Genomic DNA, 18,310 nt, shown 5'->3' with positions numbered 1-18,310 from the left:
CTATAGTTCTCACCCTCTCGTAGTTTGAATTAATTTCACTATCACAAGTTCACATATCAACAAGTGAAGGCTCTCCTAGTTTTGATTGCTTCGACACTCAAGATTAAACTAGGTTACTTGCCTCGCCTCAAAGGTATAGTTTCTTCCACCAATTGTCCAATGGCTTTTCTTCTTGTTATTGTCTCTTTTTGTTTTTCTCACTTTTCTCTGGTTTTCTGATTTTTTTTTCATTTATCATCTTCTCATTTGCTTTCTATATAACCCATGTAACGAGCTTTGGGCCGGTGACTCCCAAACCAGTTGGTTTTAGGGCACCAGATTTTAAACCCTTACGGGCTTATTCACCCAAGTTATAAAGGCTCGATCAGATGACTTTTTATTAACCTCTTTACCTCTTGCTTTCTATATGACCCTGTATCGAGCTTTGGGCCGGTGACTCCCAGATCAGTTGACCTTAGGGCACCAGATTTTGAATTATCCTTACAGGCTTACTTGCTCGAGTCATAAAGGCATGAAAAGAAGTCTCTTATTCTCATAAATTAAGTTTATGCCCTTATTTTTCTAGACATCTGGTATCCGAAACCAACCCTCAATTTAAGATTTTCACCTACTCTTCATCCTACTGGTCTAGGCAATCCACACAATAATTCATGCACGGAGCCTCACTTATCTCAATGTTCTCCTATAATAGCTCAACTATCACCAAACTATCTTAAGGTAGTTTACGGGTTAATTCAATAGAGGGTTATAATTATTTTTCTACTTTATGCTCAAAACCCCAATCACTTACCTAACATGTAAAGCATGAATGACGTGCATAAAGAATGTCAAGTATTACATCAACAAGTATTAGTTGGCCTAATTAACACCGACTCCAAAGTTTTGAAATATACCAATCCAATAGTAACATCATAGCCGGCAAGGCGATTAGGCTCACACAAGCATACATAAGTATAATCAATATTCACTCACAAGCATGCCTCATGCAACAATTAGTCAAATTAAATCTGGATTGTAGAAATGCAATTAATTACATGCCGAATGTTTTTATCAAATTATGCCACCATCCCCCAAACTTATACAAGACATTGTCCTCAATGCAAAAATTAAGTTTAGATGGCAGAATTTAAGGAAAATGAGTACAAATGAGGCAAACGATACTCCCCTGATCAATACAGGGGCTGCGATGGGAAATTAGATCCTGCAGTATCATCAACTGGAGGTGGAGGTAGGCGCGCCAGGATCTCTCTCATCAGTGCTGACTGCTGTGTCATTTCATCATGGATTCTCTCAACACGTGTCTCCAAATGGCCCAGACGCTCCCAAGTTTCATTTACCCTCATCTGGATGCCATCCACCCTGCCCACATACACACTGAGTCGACCGTTCATAGTGTCCATCTCCCTCCTAGCTGCCTGGGCATCCTGGCGAGCAACACGTGACATATCAGTGGAAATGCGGATGTCACGGTGGGCTGTATGCATCTCAGTCGTCAAAGTCCCCATAGCCTGCTGGAGACTCTGTACGTCTCGGCTGGTCCCCGTGGTAGTGGTGAAAATCTGGCGCCACAGCTGTGCATTTAACTCAACCTGTGGTGGTGGAGCTTGAGGCATCTCTTGCTCTGCGTGCTCGTGACCTTGCTATTCCTGCTGTCTGCGCCTTTCAATTTCTTGTTTTTCCCAGTGCTTTATCCTGGCTCTGTCTTGAGCCTCCAAGGTACTGCGCTTTATGGTGGGGCTGGGTTTGGCAGCCACTTCCCCGGATACAATGTTTATACCAGTAGCTATGCATATTCCGGAGATGAGGCTTGGAAAGATCATTGAGCTGTGCTTGTCTCCCAAGGTACCCACATGATGGATCTGATTATAGCAAAGAGTGGCAAGATCAACCTTATTACCTCGCACCAAATGATAAAGGAATCCAGCTGTGGGATTTGTGAATGTGGTCCTGTGAGAGGTCGGCTCAATGTTGTGGCACATAAACAGCCACAGGATGGCTATAGATGGTGTCAACTCAATCTGGTGCCACTCGGTGGTGGGGAGTGGCCATGCATTTTGTCGCCCCAATAAGATCTCCGCCACTTCATGCCAATTGAAGTCACCTGGTATAGGGGTTATGTTTTCCCACGTGAGCTAGTAGTAGTCTTGAATAACCTCGGGTGAGAATGTGATCCATTTACCCCTGACCCAAGTCTAATGCAGGTGGTCGGACCCTGGTGTGTCAATTTCGGTATTGAAGTTGGCGTAAAATTCCCCTACCAACAATTCATAAATCCGATGTGGCTGCTCCACTATTTTATCCCATCCACAGTTATGCACCAAAGTGGTCAGCTCAAAATCAGGAAAGTCTTCTAATTTAACAGCCCGCTCTGGTGTCACTGTCCATCGACTCACTATGTTTTCATATCGGGCTGCTGCCTCGGAAGTCAAGAATCTTTGTATCCCTCCTTCAAGCACTCGAGTGCGTGCTGTGCCGGATGATGAGCCAACCTTCTCTTTTCCTTTTGAAGTTCGTTTTGGTGGCATCCTGCAAAGTGGGAAAATAGCTAGCATTAAACGTCTTGTTGTACAGCGAGAAATCGCATGAAATGAAAAGCACGTAATTTACAAATCTCCCAAATTTGTTTCAATATGCATGTATACTACCACGGTGTGTAATGAACAATGTATGATGATTAGAATAGTAAAAATGTATAGCCCATACGAAAACATAAGAAAATTTGGGTGAATATGCTCATAGTGAAAGGGTTGGAGTCATGATTTAGTGTACACCTTCGGCCCCGGGCACCATCGAGAATTATCAAGATTGTCCTGGGCAACCTCCAGGCATATGAAAGTATGCAATGAGCTCTATCACATACCCAAATTTTAGCTCAATCGGAGTTCGTTTGGTGTGCCAAATGGTAGTGTAAAATAAGGGACAGAGGGTGCAATGACTTAGCTATTTTGTGTGCATGTGTGTGTTGATGTTGTCTAAGTCACATTGGTTGGTAATACATCACAACGAGTTATTCCATTCATCTAATAGTCATATGCCATGCTAGATGTTCATAATCGTATTAGATTACCAAAATGGGCATTTTATCGAACATGTTGTGGGCATTATGAAATCTTCATACATTAGCCAAAAATTACTATGTCACATGGTTCCCCATTCAAAAATCAATCACCAATCTCATATACATTCATCAATCAAATAAATTTAATGCAACATGTACCAAAATGCCCACAAATTATTAATGTGGCAATGTATCAAACACCTAGCATGCATTCTTTAGAAATATATATAAAACACAATAACTCAAAATTCGAATTACCCCATAACACAATTGAATTGCAAATAGTACACTCCATCCACCATCTACACCCCAATCACCCCAAAATGCAGAAAATCAATTCGAAAATGACTTAAAAAAACGAGGTACAATGAAGGAGATAGTCAAAATTCATACCTTCAAGATAATGTGCAACTCCAACCTCGAGATTCTTGTGTAGTGTAGGTGAGTGAAATGCAATTAAGTGTAAAAATCGTATCCAATATGAGTTTGGGTGAGAGAGGAGTTGGGATGAATGATTTGGAAGTAAAAAAAAAAATTGATCGGGCGTGGGTGAAAAACCCACGCCTTTTTTATTCTATGTGACCGCATAGTTAAAAGCTATGCGGTCGCATAGGTATAATATTTTTTTGATTTTTAGGTTCGGTTGGTGTCTATGCCACCGCATAGACATGGTGTCTATGCGATCGCATAGACATCCCTTTATTTTATTTTATTTTATTTTTTTAAAAAAATAAAATAGAATAAAACAAAGCCTCTTTCCCCAAAAAATCCGATTTTTGTCCAAAAAAAAATTTTATTTTTTTATTTTTTTTATTTTTTTATAAAGGACCCGACTCTCAACGCCCCCAATTTTTCAAAGACATACTTTTAAAACATTGACATGTGAAATTTAGAAAAAATAATTCGCCTCGAAATGCGTGAATTCCACACTCAACTACCCCAAACAACTCAAATTAATCCGAACTTGTGTGTGATACTTAAGGACTCGTGTGAACAATGCTTGGACTCTTTTAACATGCCTAGATGATCGATGACCACATAACAAAATACTAAATGAATTTGAAAGTAAACTTTCTAATCTAATGTAAAAAAAAAAAAAAAAAAAAAAAAAAAAAAAAAAAAAAAAAACAAAAACATAATAAAGTAAATTACTAGATAAAAAGGATACAGTGGGTTGCCTCCCACCCAGAGCTAAGTTATAGTCGATAGCTCAACTTTTCTGCGGGTGCTTCATTCTAGCGTCTCGAGTTGAACGGTTGACTTTTGGTTAGAGAAGTCACCGCCCCAGCAGTGTTTCAACCTTTGCCCATTAACAGTGAAGGTACCCTTATTCTCATGGCTCACTTATATAGCCCCATATGGTAGGACTTTTTTAACTGTGTAGGGACCCGACCACAGTGATCGTAGTTTTCTTGGGAATAGCTTGAGTCTCGAGTTATACAGTAGCACTTGCTGCCCCACTTCGAATACTCGCCTCTGAATGTGCATATCATGCCACTTCTTGGTTCGCTCCTTGTAAAGTTTTGCATTTTCATAAGCCTCCATTCTAAATTCATCCAACTCATTCAGTTGCAGTAGACGCTTTTCTCCGGCGGCATTCAAGTCCATATTTAACTATTTCATAGCCCAATATGCCCGGTGCTCCATTTCTAATAGCAGTTGGCATGCTTTCCCAAAAACTAGGCGGTATGGAGACATGTCGATTGGGGTTTTGAATGCTGTTCTGTAAGCCCATAATGCATCGTCTAGCTTTTTAGACCAATCCTTTCTAGATGAATTCACAGTGACTTCTAGTATTCTCTTCAGCTGCCGATTAGATACCTCAGTTTGCCCGCTGGTTTGTGGATGATATGGAGTAGCAACGCGGTGTTTAACGCCATATTTATTCAGCAGCTGCTCAAACTGGCGATTACAGAAATGCTTGCCCCCATCCCTGATTATAGCCTGCGGTGTACCATATCGGGTGAAAATGTATTTCTTCAAGAATCCAATTTTTGTCTTTGAGTCATTTGTTGGCAATGCAATTGCTTCCACCCATTTTGAGACGTAATCCACTGCCACCAAGATATATTGGTTTGAGAACGAAGGGAGGAAAGGTCCCATGAAGTCAATTCCCCAAACATCAAATATCTCCACTTCCAAAATATTGTTCAGTGGCATTTCATTTCTCCTCGAGATATTCCCAGTGCGTTGACATCTGTCACATCTCTTAACAAACTCAAATGTGTCTTTAAACAGTGTAGGCCAGTAGAAACCTGATTGTAGAATCTTTGCAGCTGTTTTTGAAGCTCCAAAGCGTCCTGCATATGCGGATGAGTGACAGTGCTCGAGAATCTCATGTACTTCTTCTTCAGGTACGCACCTCCTTACTATCTGATCAGCTCCTCGTCTATAGAGAATTGGATCCTCAAAGAAATAGTATTTTAACTCGGCGAAGAATTTCTTTCTTTGGTGACTGGAGCAGTCAGGCGGTGGAATGGAACTGGCTAAGTAATTGACAATATCTGCGTACCAAGGTGCTTCATCCACTCTCAACATCTGTTCATCCGGGAAGATCTCATTTATATCCACTAAATCTTCCGTCTCCCCAGGTTCTAGTCTGGATAGGTGATCTGCCACTACGTTCTCGGTGCCCTTCTTGTCGCGTATCTCAATGTCAAATTCTTGCAACAACAGCACCCAACGAATTAATCTTGGCTTTGCATCCTTCTTTGTGAGCAGATATTTCAATGCAGCATGATCAGTATAGACGATGATTTTAGATCCGACGAGGTATGACCTGAATTTGTCAAATGCAAATACCACAGCCAATAGCTCCTTTTCAATGGTTGCATAATTTATTTGTGCATCATTTAGAGTTCTGCTTGCATAGTAGATCACATGAAAAATCTTGTTCCTCCGCTGTTCCAATACTGCACCTACAGCGTGATCACTTGCATCACACATCAATTCAAAAGGCAATTCCCAGTCTGGTGCTACAATTACTGGTGCTGTCGTAAGCTTTTCCTTTAAAGTGTTGAATGCTGTGAGACAATCGTCATTGAACTCAAAGGTTGCATCTTTCATTAGTAAATTGCATAAAGGTTTAGTGATCTTCGAAAAATCTTTTATAAACCTCCGGTAGAACCCAGCGTGCCCCAAAAAACTGCGAACTCCTTTAACTGATGTAGGAGGTGGTAATTTCTCAATCACTTGAATTTTTGCCTTGTCTACCTCAATTCCTTTTTCCGATATCCTATGCCCAAGTACAATGTCTTCCTGCACCATAAAGTGGCATTTTTCCCAATTTAAAACCAGGTTAGTCTCCTTGCATCTCTGTAAGACCAAATTCAAGTGGCTTAGACATTCATCAAATGAAGATCCAAATACTGAGAAGTCGTCCATGAAAACGTCGATAAACCTTTCAATCATATCAGAGAATATTGCCATCATGCACCTCTGAAATGTGGCTGGAGCGTTGCAAAGACCAAAAGGCATCCTATGATAAGCAAAAGTACCGTAGGGGCAAGTGAAAGTGGTCTTCTCCTGATCCTCTGGTGCGACAAGTATCTGATTATAGCCCGAGTATCCATCAAGAAAGCAGTAGTGTGAATGTCCAGCCAACCTCTCCAACATCTGATCAATGAATGGGAGTGGGAAGTGATCCTTTCGTGTAGCTGCATTGAGTTTGCGATAATCAATGCAAACTCTCCAACCCGTAACTGTTCTGGTGGGAATTAGTTCATTCTTCTCATTTTTCACCACTGTGATTCCTCCTTTTTTCGGTACCACTTAAACAGGGCTGATCCATGCACTATCTGAAATTGGGTAGATAATTCCTACATCCAATAACTTCAGTATCTCTGCCCTGACTACTTCCTTCATGTTTGGGTTCAATCTTCTCTGACTTTCTATGCTAGGCTTGCAATTTTCCTCCATTAAAATTTTATGCATACACAGGGAAGGACTGATTCCTTTAATGTCAGCTATTGTCAAACCAATCGCCGTCTTGTTCTCTCTAAGTACCCTGAGCAGTTTTTCCTCCTCCATCTCACTGACTGTGTTCAAAATGATTATTGGAAGTGTATCTGATTCTCCTAAATAAGCATATCTGAGATGTGGCGGTAGTTGTTTGAGTTCTAAAACTGGCAGCTGCTGAACTGAAGGTAGTGGCTTTGTGTTTCCCATCCCCAGTTCTTCGAAGTGCCTCTTTCGTGTGTATGGCGGGTTGGTCTCCAAAAATCTTGCACATGTTTCAACTTCAAAAGACTCTGACTGGATTGATTGGGATTGTGCAATACATGCCTCATAGGCATCAGATGGACCATGTAGTAAAAATGTTTCTTGTACTGCCTTGTCAATAATGTCAACTTGATAACAGCTGTCAGATTCTGCTGGTAATTTCATTGCCTTGAATATATTGAATGATATATGCTCCTCTCCCAATCTTAAAATCAACTGACCTCTTTGAACATCAATTAATGCTCTCCCTGTTGCCAGAAATGGTCTGCCAAGTATCAATGGGACGTCTTTGTCCTCTTCCATGTCCAGGATAAGAAAGTCCGCTGGGAATATGAACTTCTCAACCTTGATAAGTACATCTTCAATTATTCTTCTGGGATGTGTCAGTGACCAATCAGCCAGCTGAAGTGTCACAGTGGTTGCTTTAGCTTCTCCCAATCCTAGTTTCCTGAAAACAGACAAAGGCATTAAATTAATACTTGCACCGAGGTCACATAATGCTCTATCAAAATATATTTCACCGATTGTGCAAGGAACAGTAAAACTCCCTGGATCTTTTAGTTTTGGTGGAAGCTTATTCTGAATTCTGGCACTACATTCCTCAGTAAGCATGACTGTCTCATAATCTTCCAGCTTGCGTTTATTTGATATGATATCCTTCAGAAATTTTGCGTAGCTAGGCATCTGGAACAGTGCATCAGCTAGTGAGATGTTGATATGGAGCTTTTTGAAGATTTCTAGAAATTTTTTGTATTGTTGCTCCACTTTTTGCTTCTTCAAGCGCTGTGGAAAGGGAATCGGAGGTTTGTAGGGGTTGACTGTGACTTTGGCTTTATCTTGTGATTCTTCTGAATTTTCCTTTGAACTTGATTCCTTTACAACAATCTCTTCTTCAGCGGAGGAAGATGTTTCTCCAATCACCCCGGTCTCTTGACATGGATTTCAGGTAATTGCACTCCACTTCGAGTTGTAATGGTCTTGGCTTGCTCTTTAGGATTGATTTCTGTATTACTTGGTAAGTTACCTGGTGTTCTGCCAGTCAATGCGATGGCTAGCTGCCCCATCTGAGTTTCCAAATTTTTTATGGCTGCATTTTGATTTTGAAGTGTAGCTTCGGTCTTCTCCATGAATTTTCCTATCATATCTTCCAATTGAGGCCTCTTCTCCTGTTGTTGAAATTGCCCCTGTGGCTTATTCTGATTCTGGTTGCTCCAAGAGAAGTTGGGATGTTTCTTCCAGCTGGGATTGAAAGTCTCGCCATATTGATTATGCTGCTGGCGTTGTCCCCACTGTGCGTAATCTGCTTGCTCAATTCCTTGCATGAGTATAGGGCAATCTGATGTTTTGTGCTCGGCTCCACATTCCTCACAATTGCTCTTCTTTGCTTGTGATGCTTGTGATATGCTTTCCACCTTGTAATACAGAGAATCAATTTTTGCAGAGATTGCTGAATAAGCGTCCACCTCATAGACACCTGGAGTTTTCTTTGGAGTCGCTCTCTCAGAAGACCACATGGCTGATGTGGTAGCCATTCGCTCAAATAATTCCAATGCCCCGTCAACTGTTCTTGTGGATATTGAGTCATCTAATGTTGAATCTACCATGCTCTTATGGTATGGAAGTAATCCTGTGTAGAAGAATCGAATCTGGGTCTTTTTATCGAACCCATGCTGAGGGCATTTCCGGAGCATGTTTTTGAATCTATTCCAGGCTTCATCAAATGATTCAATCTCTCCTTGATTGAATACTGATATATCATGTCTCAGCTTTGCTATCTTGGCTGGGGAGAAGAACTTTGTGCAGAACTTGTGTGCCAGCTCATTCCATGTAGTGATACTTGCAATCGGGAGTGAATCCAACCATTCAAGTGCTCTGTCTCGTAACGTATGTGGAAAAAGCCTCAACCTAATAGCGTCATCCGAAATCCCTTGGTATCTGAAATGTTGACACATATCCAGAAATCGAGATACATGTGTGTGTGGGTTCTCCTCAGCCTTGCCATAGAATTGGTGTCCATTTTGAAACAGCTGTATCACATTGGTCTTCAACTGAAAATTAGGTTGCCCAAACGGTGGATACACTATGCTGCACTGGTTTTGAATCACTTGAGGAGTCAAGAAATCCCTCAGAATCTCATTCCCCTCGTCCATTGCCTCTCCTTCGTTAACATGAATCATGAGATTGTTTAATTCGTTGGCCATTTGTACTTGTGCTTCGCGGTGATCTCTTTGTCGTTGATGAAAAGTGCGCTCAATTTCAGGATCAGCCGGAATCAATTCTCCTCCAAGCAATCGTGACATGCAAATCTGAGAATTAAAACCAGTACGAGCACTGAGTTTCAAACAATTTAATTAACTAAAATACAAATAGAGGATAATAAACTAAAATAAAAATAAAAACAAAAACAAAATTATGCTAGTAAAATAAATGAGAAAAATTAAGTTCGAATTAGTGCCTCAAGAAATAAAATTAAACTAAACTCAATCCCCGGCAACGGCGCCAAAAACTTGTTCGCGAAATATTTCTTTCGATTTAAATTACCGCAAGTGTACGGGTCGTGACAAGTAATAAAGTGGACTTTAGAAGTCCGAGTATCGTCCCACAGATAAAGAGTAGTTCAATTTTATTTATTTTAGCTTTAACCGAAACTAATTGATTCAAGATGAATTTTAGAATTAAAAGCCCTAATTTTGGGGAAAATCCCCAAATTGAAAAACCCTAATTTCAAATCAAACCCTAATTACTTAAATTCGCTTAATGAATGACTCAATTACGAAATGTTATGAAAATAAATGAAATGTATTGTCAATTTATGAAAATCTATGTAAAACGAATGCACTAGGATCACGAATCCCCAAATAATTACTAATTAAACCCTAATTTCACAATTTTGATAATCCAATGAGAATTTGACAAATCAATGCTCCTAAATCTATTCAATACTCTCTCTCTCTAGACATATTGAACCTATTCTCATAAATCATCAGCCTATATTTCTATGACGGATGCAATTATACAAGAATGCATGTAATTTTATTTTGTGAGCAATTAAAGATTTACATAGGGCATAAGGGTATATTTCTATCCCCTATCGGACCCTATGATGAATCATATATGTCGAAGTTAATCCAATTTTCTCAAATTCAGAATTAAACTACCAAATTCACACAAATTAAGTGCACATTAATTGTGGAAATAAATAAATCAATATAATTCATTCAAATATCCCATCGAACTATGTATTCAAAATCATGAAATAACAAGTTTAATAATAATTACATGGTTCATCGATCACCTAGTTGCAAAAATCTAGCCTATCATGATAAAAATAATGAAATCTAACAAGTTTTGAATAAAATACATCACCGAGTTATCAAAACTTGAAGAAATCTTGTAAATCTTCGCATCAATTCTTGTTCTTGCCTTCAAATCCTCTCCAAGATGAATGTTTTTGCCTCCCAATTCGTTCGTGCGGCTTCTGGATGTTTATTTACTATTTAAACCCGTCGAAATTAGGTTACCAAAGGAGTTGCAATCATATAAGGAAACTGCAAAAATCGGGGATAGGTTATACCTATGCGACCGCATAGGCATATGAAAATTGGCATTTTTAATCCCTGGAGGGTCACTCGCGACCGCATAGGTTTTCTACTATGCGACCGCATAGTAGAGCGAATTTCTAATTTGAGTCATTTTGATCCTCAAGTTTCATTCCTTCACTCCTTGACCTCCTCTCTTGTTTCTAGTTGCTCCAATGTTCCATTATAACTTTCAATTGGTGGTTAGCTTGATCAATTGCTTGATGTGTTCATCGGGTCAACTTTCAGATAATTGCAATTTGGTCCCTGAATTTTCATTTTGCTCCAATTTGGTCCTTTTTCGGCTCTTTTCTCCTGAATTTCACTATTTCCATAGAATCACCTACATTGCATGAATTCGACAAAATTAAGTAACAATTCAATCCTTTTACTTGTATTTAAGTCATGTTTGTGATGTAAATAAGTGTGCAAAAATACACTTATCAATAAACAATCATAATTAGGTTAACATCGCTAAAGCAATACTTATGGGCAACTTAAGTGCAATGCATATGTTATTTATTTAGTAACAGTTATCAGTTCTGAAGGTTTATGTAACAAAAACAGTCCTCTGTTGCTTGTGTGTTTCTGCAAGGATGCTGAAGAGTTCGAGCAGCTACTTCTGATCTTGGAGATGTTGGTCAATCTAGACAGTCATATTTCTTGTGTACAAGACGCAGTCCATGTGAGGAATGAAGAGAATTTAATTTAATTTATTCAAAAATGCAATTTTCAAGGTGGATAGAAACTTTACAATAGCAGCAGGCTGTAGAATTGTGCTCCTTTTCAACTGCCAAATCAATTCACTGCCCACCTATTTCTAGGAATAAAATGTCGGTGGCTAATTCTATAATTTTCTAATGTTGATTATTATTTTTGCTTGCTCACTAAGCTAATCTAGAAATATCTCATTTTTTTTAGCATTTTATTAATTTGCTTAATGCCTAAGGATTTCTAAAGAAATCTGCAACAAACTTAATACTTATCCTCGGAACGTATTTCAATAGCTCCAACCATGGCTCGTAACACTTTGAATTTTGCTCGTGGAAGTGCCTTCGTAAATATGTATACCAATTGTTCTTCAATCTTGTAATGTTTGAGCTCTATCTTTTTATTTGCTTCAACTTCTCTAAAGAAGTGATACTTGATGCCAATGTATTTTGTTCTACTATGGAATACGAGATTCTTGGCCATTGATATAGAAGACTTGATATCACAATAAATCTTTGTAGCTTCATCTTGTGGTTTCCCCATGTTTTCAAACATGTGCTTTAGCCGTATAACTTAGCTCGTTGCCATTGCTACTGATATATTCTCTGCTTCATCTGATGATTGTGCAATTGTTACTTGTTTCTTTGATAACCGAGAAAATGTTCTAGAACTTAGTGTGAATGCATAGCCTGATGTTCTTTTCATGTCGTTCACTAATCATGCCCAATTGTTGTCGATACACCCAAGTAGTGTTGAGTCAGTCATAGATCGATACCATATGCCATAATCTTTTGTTCCTTGGAGGTATCTAAGTGTTCAATTTGCTGTTCTATAGTGAACTTGACTTAGATTTTGCATGTACCTTGACAGTAAGCTGGCTGCCTCTATTATGTTTGGCTTTGTAGTTTTGAGATAGAGTAAATTTACAATTAGGCTTTGAAATTGTAAAATATCTGTTTTTAAAGTATCGACTTCTTTTTTGAGTGACTTAATTGTTATCCAAAGGGGTTGCTATAGTCTTACAACCTTCCATCTTGAAGTTCGTTATAAGATTAGTGATATACTTCTTTTGAGCAATGAAGATCCCATCTTCGAATTGAGTTATCGCAATTCTAAGAAAATAATGCTTCCATCCCAGATCAGTCATCTCGAATGTTTTCATCATGTCTTCCTTAAATTTCTCGATCATCTTTCCAACATTTTTCTGTATAGATGAGATCATCAACATATAGAGAGATAATGAGGGTACTGCCTGTGCCTTGATTTTGATGTAAATAGTTGGCTCACATTGGCTCTTCATTAATCATTGCTCAGCAAAGTAATTGTCTATTCTGTTGTACCAAGCTTGGGAAGCTTGCTTTGAAGTATATAGTGCTTTTTTTAGCTTGAAAACTTTATCTTTCTTACCTTGTACCACGTACCCTTGAGGTTACTCGACATAAATTTCTTCTTTAAGATAGCTATTAAGAAATGCTAATGTGACTTGTTGGTATATCTTTCAATTCTTCTGTGCAGCTAGTGCAATCAGCGCACTTATAATGTCAAGGTGTGCAACTAAAGCAAATGTCTAAGAGTGCTCGATGCTTGTTATCATTGAATCGATATAAAAGGGTAAACCTGCAACTTGCATCATATCCATATGGCCACATGAGCGGCTATTTGTGTACACAGCTTTGTGTTTGGCCGTGTTGTTCCGATATCTAATTCTGACGGGCAAACTAATTTCAATATTATTTGATTCATATATTTAGAAGTAAATATATGTAAAGTGATGCAGAGTCATAGTGTTTGTTTAAAAATTCATAAACACTTCTTACCACATAGATTAGGTAGATAATTAGGTTAGTTAATCTTAGGTTGTCAATATAATCACCATCTCACCTATCTATTGTGCTTTTATATTGGATTAAAGTTAGATTAATTGAAAATTAGACTAAGTACTAATTTCTTGTGGGATCAATATCTGGATTCACGTCCACTTCATTATTTGTAAGGATCAGTTAATTTATGGAATATAAAATCGACAACACGTAACAAAAGTTAAAAGTTGCAACTCGAATCCTTTGTAGAACTCCACACCAAAAGTACTATAGCACCAAATTTCGCCCTTTGAGGGTCATAAATTTTACAATACAGAATGAATCATTATCTTCAGTTAAAAACATAATCACTTCATCCTTTCTCAAGAGAATGAATCATTATCTTCAGTTAAAAAAATATTCATAGTGTTTGTTTAATTATTCATAAACACTTCTTACCAAATAGTTTGGGTAGATAATTAGGTTAGCTAATCTAAGGTTGTCAGTATAATCACCATCTCACCTATCTATTGTGCTTTTACATTGGACTAAAGTTAGATTAATTGAAAACTAGACTAAATACTAATTTCTCGTGGGGATCAATACTTGGATTCCAATCCACTTTATTACTTTCAAAGCTCAGTCTATTTATGGGATATAAAATTGACAACACGTAACAGAAGTTAAAAGTTACAACTCGAATCCTTTGTATAACTCAGCACCAAAAGTACCATAGCACCAATTTTTGCCCTTTGTGAAGGTCATAAATTTTACAATACAGAATGAATCATTTTCTTCAGTTAAAAACATATTCACTTCATCCTTTCTCAATGATCTTAAAAGTAACGAAGACTAGTAGGTTCTTAATAATCAATTCCATTAAGTTCATGTATGTACTATAACCAAGTTACAGTTTACAAGGGGGAGGGGGCGGGGAAGCGAAAGCATATTAACGGGATCTTGCATTATTGATTGCCACAACTATATCATCGAATTTGGCTCCCGTAACTTCTTTAACTATCTTGCTATCCTTCAATATCTTGAAGGTTGGAACCACCTTAATTCCCAACTCCTTTGCCAGTGGCTGTCAAGAAATTATCAGATCAGACCACAGTTGCGTGCGCGCGCACGTTTGTGTCACAGAGAGAGAGAGAGAGAGAGAGAGAGAGAACCTTGTTATCGTTGTTGCAGTCCAACTTTAGGAAGACAACATCAAGATATTCCTTAGACAATTCTTGAAATTTTGGAGCAATCACCTTACAAGGACCACACCTGCAAGTAAAAATTCAAATAGAAAATTTGATCTAAGCAAAAATGTTATTTGAAAAGGGAAGCAAAATATTTCAATCTTGTAGATTCCTAATTTGCACCAGATGTTACAACTTACAACTATCCAACAGCCCTCAATATTTCAGCTCTTGATCTACCACCAAGCGCGCATAAATTAGGATTCCTCAATGATGTAATTGCTGAATACTAAATTTAATTGAATAACTACGTGTCTTTCTAACAGCTTAAACTCTTATACTTTTGAATGAACTGGTTCAATACGGTATTAAAGCAGGCTCGTACCTTCTTCAAGTCTCTCAAAATCCATTATTATATTGTGCACACATAAAGCATCCGATAAAAAATGAATCTAGTCTACACATTAAAGGCTGAGACGAAGATGAAATTTAATGAAATAAATATTAACGGCTTAACCTTTTAAATGAAATGGTTAAACATCATCCATTAGGCCTGCTATGATTAACATAAAACTTCTACTAGACAAGGCATTAAATTGGAATGAGCAAGAATTCACACACACAAGTGTCTATAACGATGAGAACCAAGTACCAACAAAGTGCATATAATTATGCACTAGTAAGAAACTCCATGTCATAGTGAATATGGCTGACAATCTCACATTGGAAAATTTTATAGAATAATCAAGAATGTGTATCGATGATCCCATATAAAAGTATTTGCGAGTAATGATTTTTTTCTCCTCCAGATTATCTGTCAAAATTCTCAAATAAGCAGCCAGAAGCAGAGGTTCCTAGGGATGGAAAACTACGAGAGTATAACGCTATGTTTGATAGCCACTTATTTTCTAGGGAAAATGGAAAACAAATTTCAACTTCCACTTTTGGCTTGTTTGATTGACAAAATTTTCCAAGGAATTCGTTTTCCACCTTTGGCCTCCACATCAGCATTTTCTAGCTTTTTCTTGAATTCGAATTCTCATCATATTGGTGAGAATTCGTTTTCCAGGTAACTGTAGCATTTTTTTCGATTTTTATTTTATTTATTTATTATTTTTTTTTTGGGGCAGTGAAAACAAATTCTAAAAATTATTGTAAAAAATTATTTCCCTTTAACTAACAATTTTCATGGAAAAGAAAGTCAAACGAACACCAAAAGATAGTTGATTTTCTTGATTATTATTTTTTTTTTTTTGTTGACAATTGAAACAAATTTATCCCCAATACCAATAAATTATATCCCTTTAATCGACAATTTTAATGTAAAACAAAGCCAAACGAACACTAAAAAACAATTTTATTTCAACATTTTCCACGTGAAAAATTATACCAATCAAACCCATAATTTACAATTCTCAAGAAAATAATTTCTAGGCAATTAAATTCTTGAAATTCGTTTTCAATTCAATTCAATTCAATTCAATTCCATCTCTGTAATCAAACGGACCCCAAGTGAACATGAAATCCTCGATCCTAGTAAAAAATGGCTGAGCTAAATTATACAGAGCTTGCATTTGGATTGATGGATTTGGTTTTGACGAAGGATTCGAGTTTGAATGGATTTCAAAATCCACTATTTTAAGTTCCATCTTTCAATTCACAACAGGCTTAGGTAAGAATTCAAAATCCATGATTCACAAATGAAAGTTTAAAACAAGATCAATTGGAAAGTACTCAAAATTTAAAGGAGGGAAAAAGTTGAAGGGGGAAATGATATTGTTACCACTGAGTGTACATATCGAGGACGACAGTCTTATCACCGGCAGCTTTAACAATGGGCCAAAAGGTGTCCTTATTAACCTCAGTCACCTGACCCACCACCGCAGCAACCTCACCGGAGGCGGCCGCTGCCGCTGCCGCCGCCGCCGCAGTGTCCAAACTAGCCTTGACCCTCCACTGCACGGACAGCCCTCTCTCTTTTCTCTTCATCGCTTGATTGTAATCACCTGTGACGCAGACCATAGACTGCTGCGTATAACATGGTGCTTGTGATGAAGAATTCTGCATCACTGACCCAATTGTGGTCCTTGGAGCTGGCCTGTATAATTGGACCTGCAAAGCCATTAATTAATTTATATTTTCTTCACGTTTGAATGTGTGTTAAGGTGTGAGAGAGAGCAAAGTAGAGTAGACAGAAAAAAATGAAGGGCCAGAAAGGAGAAGGTTGAATGGTGGAATTTAAGGAGAGAGGGGATGGGTTATGTGAAATGACTCTATTAGCCTCGAGATTTTTTCAATTTGTCCAAATATCCTGGGGTTGTTTTAGTAATTTAATTTTTAATTTTTAATTTTTTTGTGGCTGCCCTGCGTTGGCTAAAATTTTCTGGCGGCTGCTTGCTCAATGAGAATCTCTGAAACAAAATCAAAATCTCCAAGACAATAGTACAATAATTTTTTCAATTATTAGATTTTCTTGTTTCTTTATTTTATGTTTATTAAATTTTGTTGGATGGGGTCCCTTCTTTTGAGTTCGAAGATTATTTTACAAGTTGTTTCTTGTAAGATATTTGAAATGTGTGGACTCTCTTCTTTATGGAAGATAAACGTCAAGTCATAACTAAACATGGTCCTTAGTTTCTAGCGATTTACATGGATATCAATCGTTAGGGCTTGTGTTACGAAGAAACTTTATGAACGTTCGGGATAGAAGGGTTCAATTCTTGACGAATAAGGCAATTCTGCTAGCTAAGTGCAATAGCGCAATGAGTTCTGTTTACTGTTCACAGGGTCTGTACAAAATACTCATAATCCATGAAGGGGGTGGGAGAAAAAAAATTTTCTTTTTTTTTAAATAATCACCCACTCCCAACCTAATGCAAGGGCATATGAGTGCCCTGTACCGACCCTGTGAACACAGGGCCTGTACATGAGGCAAAATTCTAGCGCAATTGGGTTTGCAAAGACCACAAAATCAAACTAAATCATTAGTTTGTAACCATTGATTTGGGTCCATGCGGATTTGTGAATGTTTCGATTTTGAAGTTAATCGATTTTTTAAGTTCTCACCATGTGACAGAACAAGTGTGACAGAAATGTCGTGCTTTGGTTTATGCTTGTTTCGATCTCTATAGACTTTGAATTAAATTTTGGTAATTTATGTGTAAACAATGACTTAGATATGAGAATAGAAAGTTTTATATTATACTAAATCATCTTTATTACGATATAACATACGTAACTTAAAAGTGCTAGTGGTTATGTATTTTTTAAATAAATATGTCACTGAAAATTAGGAACTAACTTTCATCTTACTCTAATTATTGAAGGTCTTTCAGACCTAAGAATCAAAATATTATCTATAAATTCTAAAACCTAGGTAATTAAAAATTCTTTGAATTTTAATTTCACTATTATGTTTCTGGACAGAAGGCAGTCAATCAAAACTTTCTATAACGACATACTAATAGAGTTCTGACTGGCACTTGTAGGATGTGTTGTGTTTAAACAATTTTTACTTAGTGCGGAAATAAAATAGCAAATCAATACTTCAATTTCAGATATAAGACGATAAACCATAATGAAATATCCACGGGTCCCATGTCGCAAGTAAATCAAACGATCAAAAATACAATAATATTGGTTTTGTAATTTTGCAAAATTAACCCAAAAAAAAAAAAAAATCAATCAAGAGAAATTTAAGAACAATTCCCTGATTTTCTTCTTCTTTTAACTTATTGTAGAAGTGGAATCAAACCA

General features: G+C 37.5%; 2 protein-coding genes across 2 annotated transcripts; both read right to left on the bottom strand.

Moving 5' to 3' along the window:
• Window positions 1–4,672: 4,672 nt before the first annotated feature.
• Window positions 4,673–7,582, bottom strand: LOC111384552. Its single transcript, XM_023008840.1, has 3 exons — window positions 6,912–7,582; window positions 5,421–6,818; window positions 4,673–4,892 (listed from the first exon to the last, which is right to left on the bottom strand). Exons 1-3 carry the CDS (start codon window positions 7,580–7,582, stop codon window positions 4,673–4,675), a joined length of 2,289 nt encoding a protein of 762 aa, XP_022864608.1.
• A 6,536-nt stretch (window positions 7,583–14,118) lies between these two features.
• On the bottom strand, window positions 14,119–16,788 carry LOC111384562 (thioredoxin F-type, chloroplastic-like). Its single transcript, XM_023008855.1, has 3 exons — window positions 16,338–16,788; window positions 14,540–14,639; window positions 14,119–14,451 (listed from the first exon to the last, which is right to left on the bottom strand). The coding sequence occupies exons 1-3, from the start codon at window positions 16,676–16,678 to the stop codon at window positions 14,317–14,319; spliced, it is 576 nt and encodes a 191-aa protein (XP_022864623.1). The 5' UTR covers window positions 16,679–16,788; the 3' UTR covers window positions 14,119–14,316.
• Window positions 16,789–18,310: the final 1,522 nt, after the last annotated feature.

The sequence above is a fragment of the Olea europaea genome, unplaced genomic scaffold (assembly GCF_002742605.1).
Source record: "Olea europaea var. sylvestris unplaced genomic scaffold, O_europaea_v1 scaffold294, whole genome shotgun sequence".
Classification (NCBI taxonomy): Eukaryota; Viridiplantae; Streptophyta; class Magnoliopsida; order Lamiales; family Oleaceae; genus Olea; species Olea europaea.
This window is presented reverse-complemented; position numbering and strand designations above follow the sequence as displayed.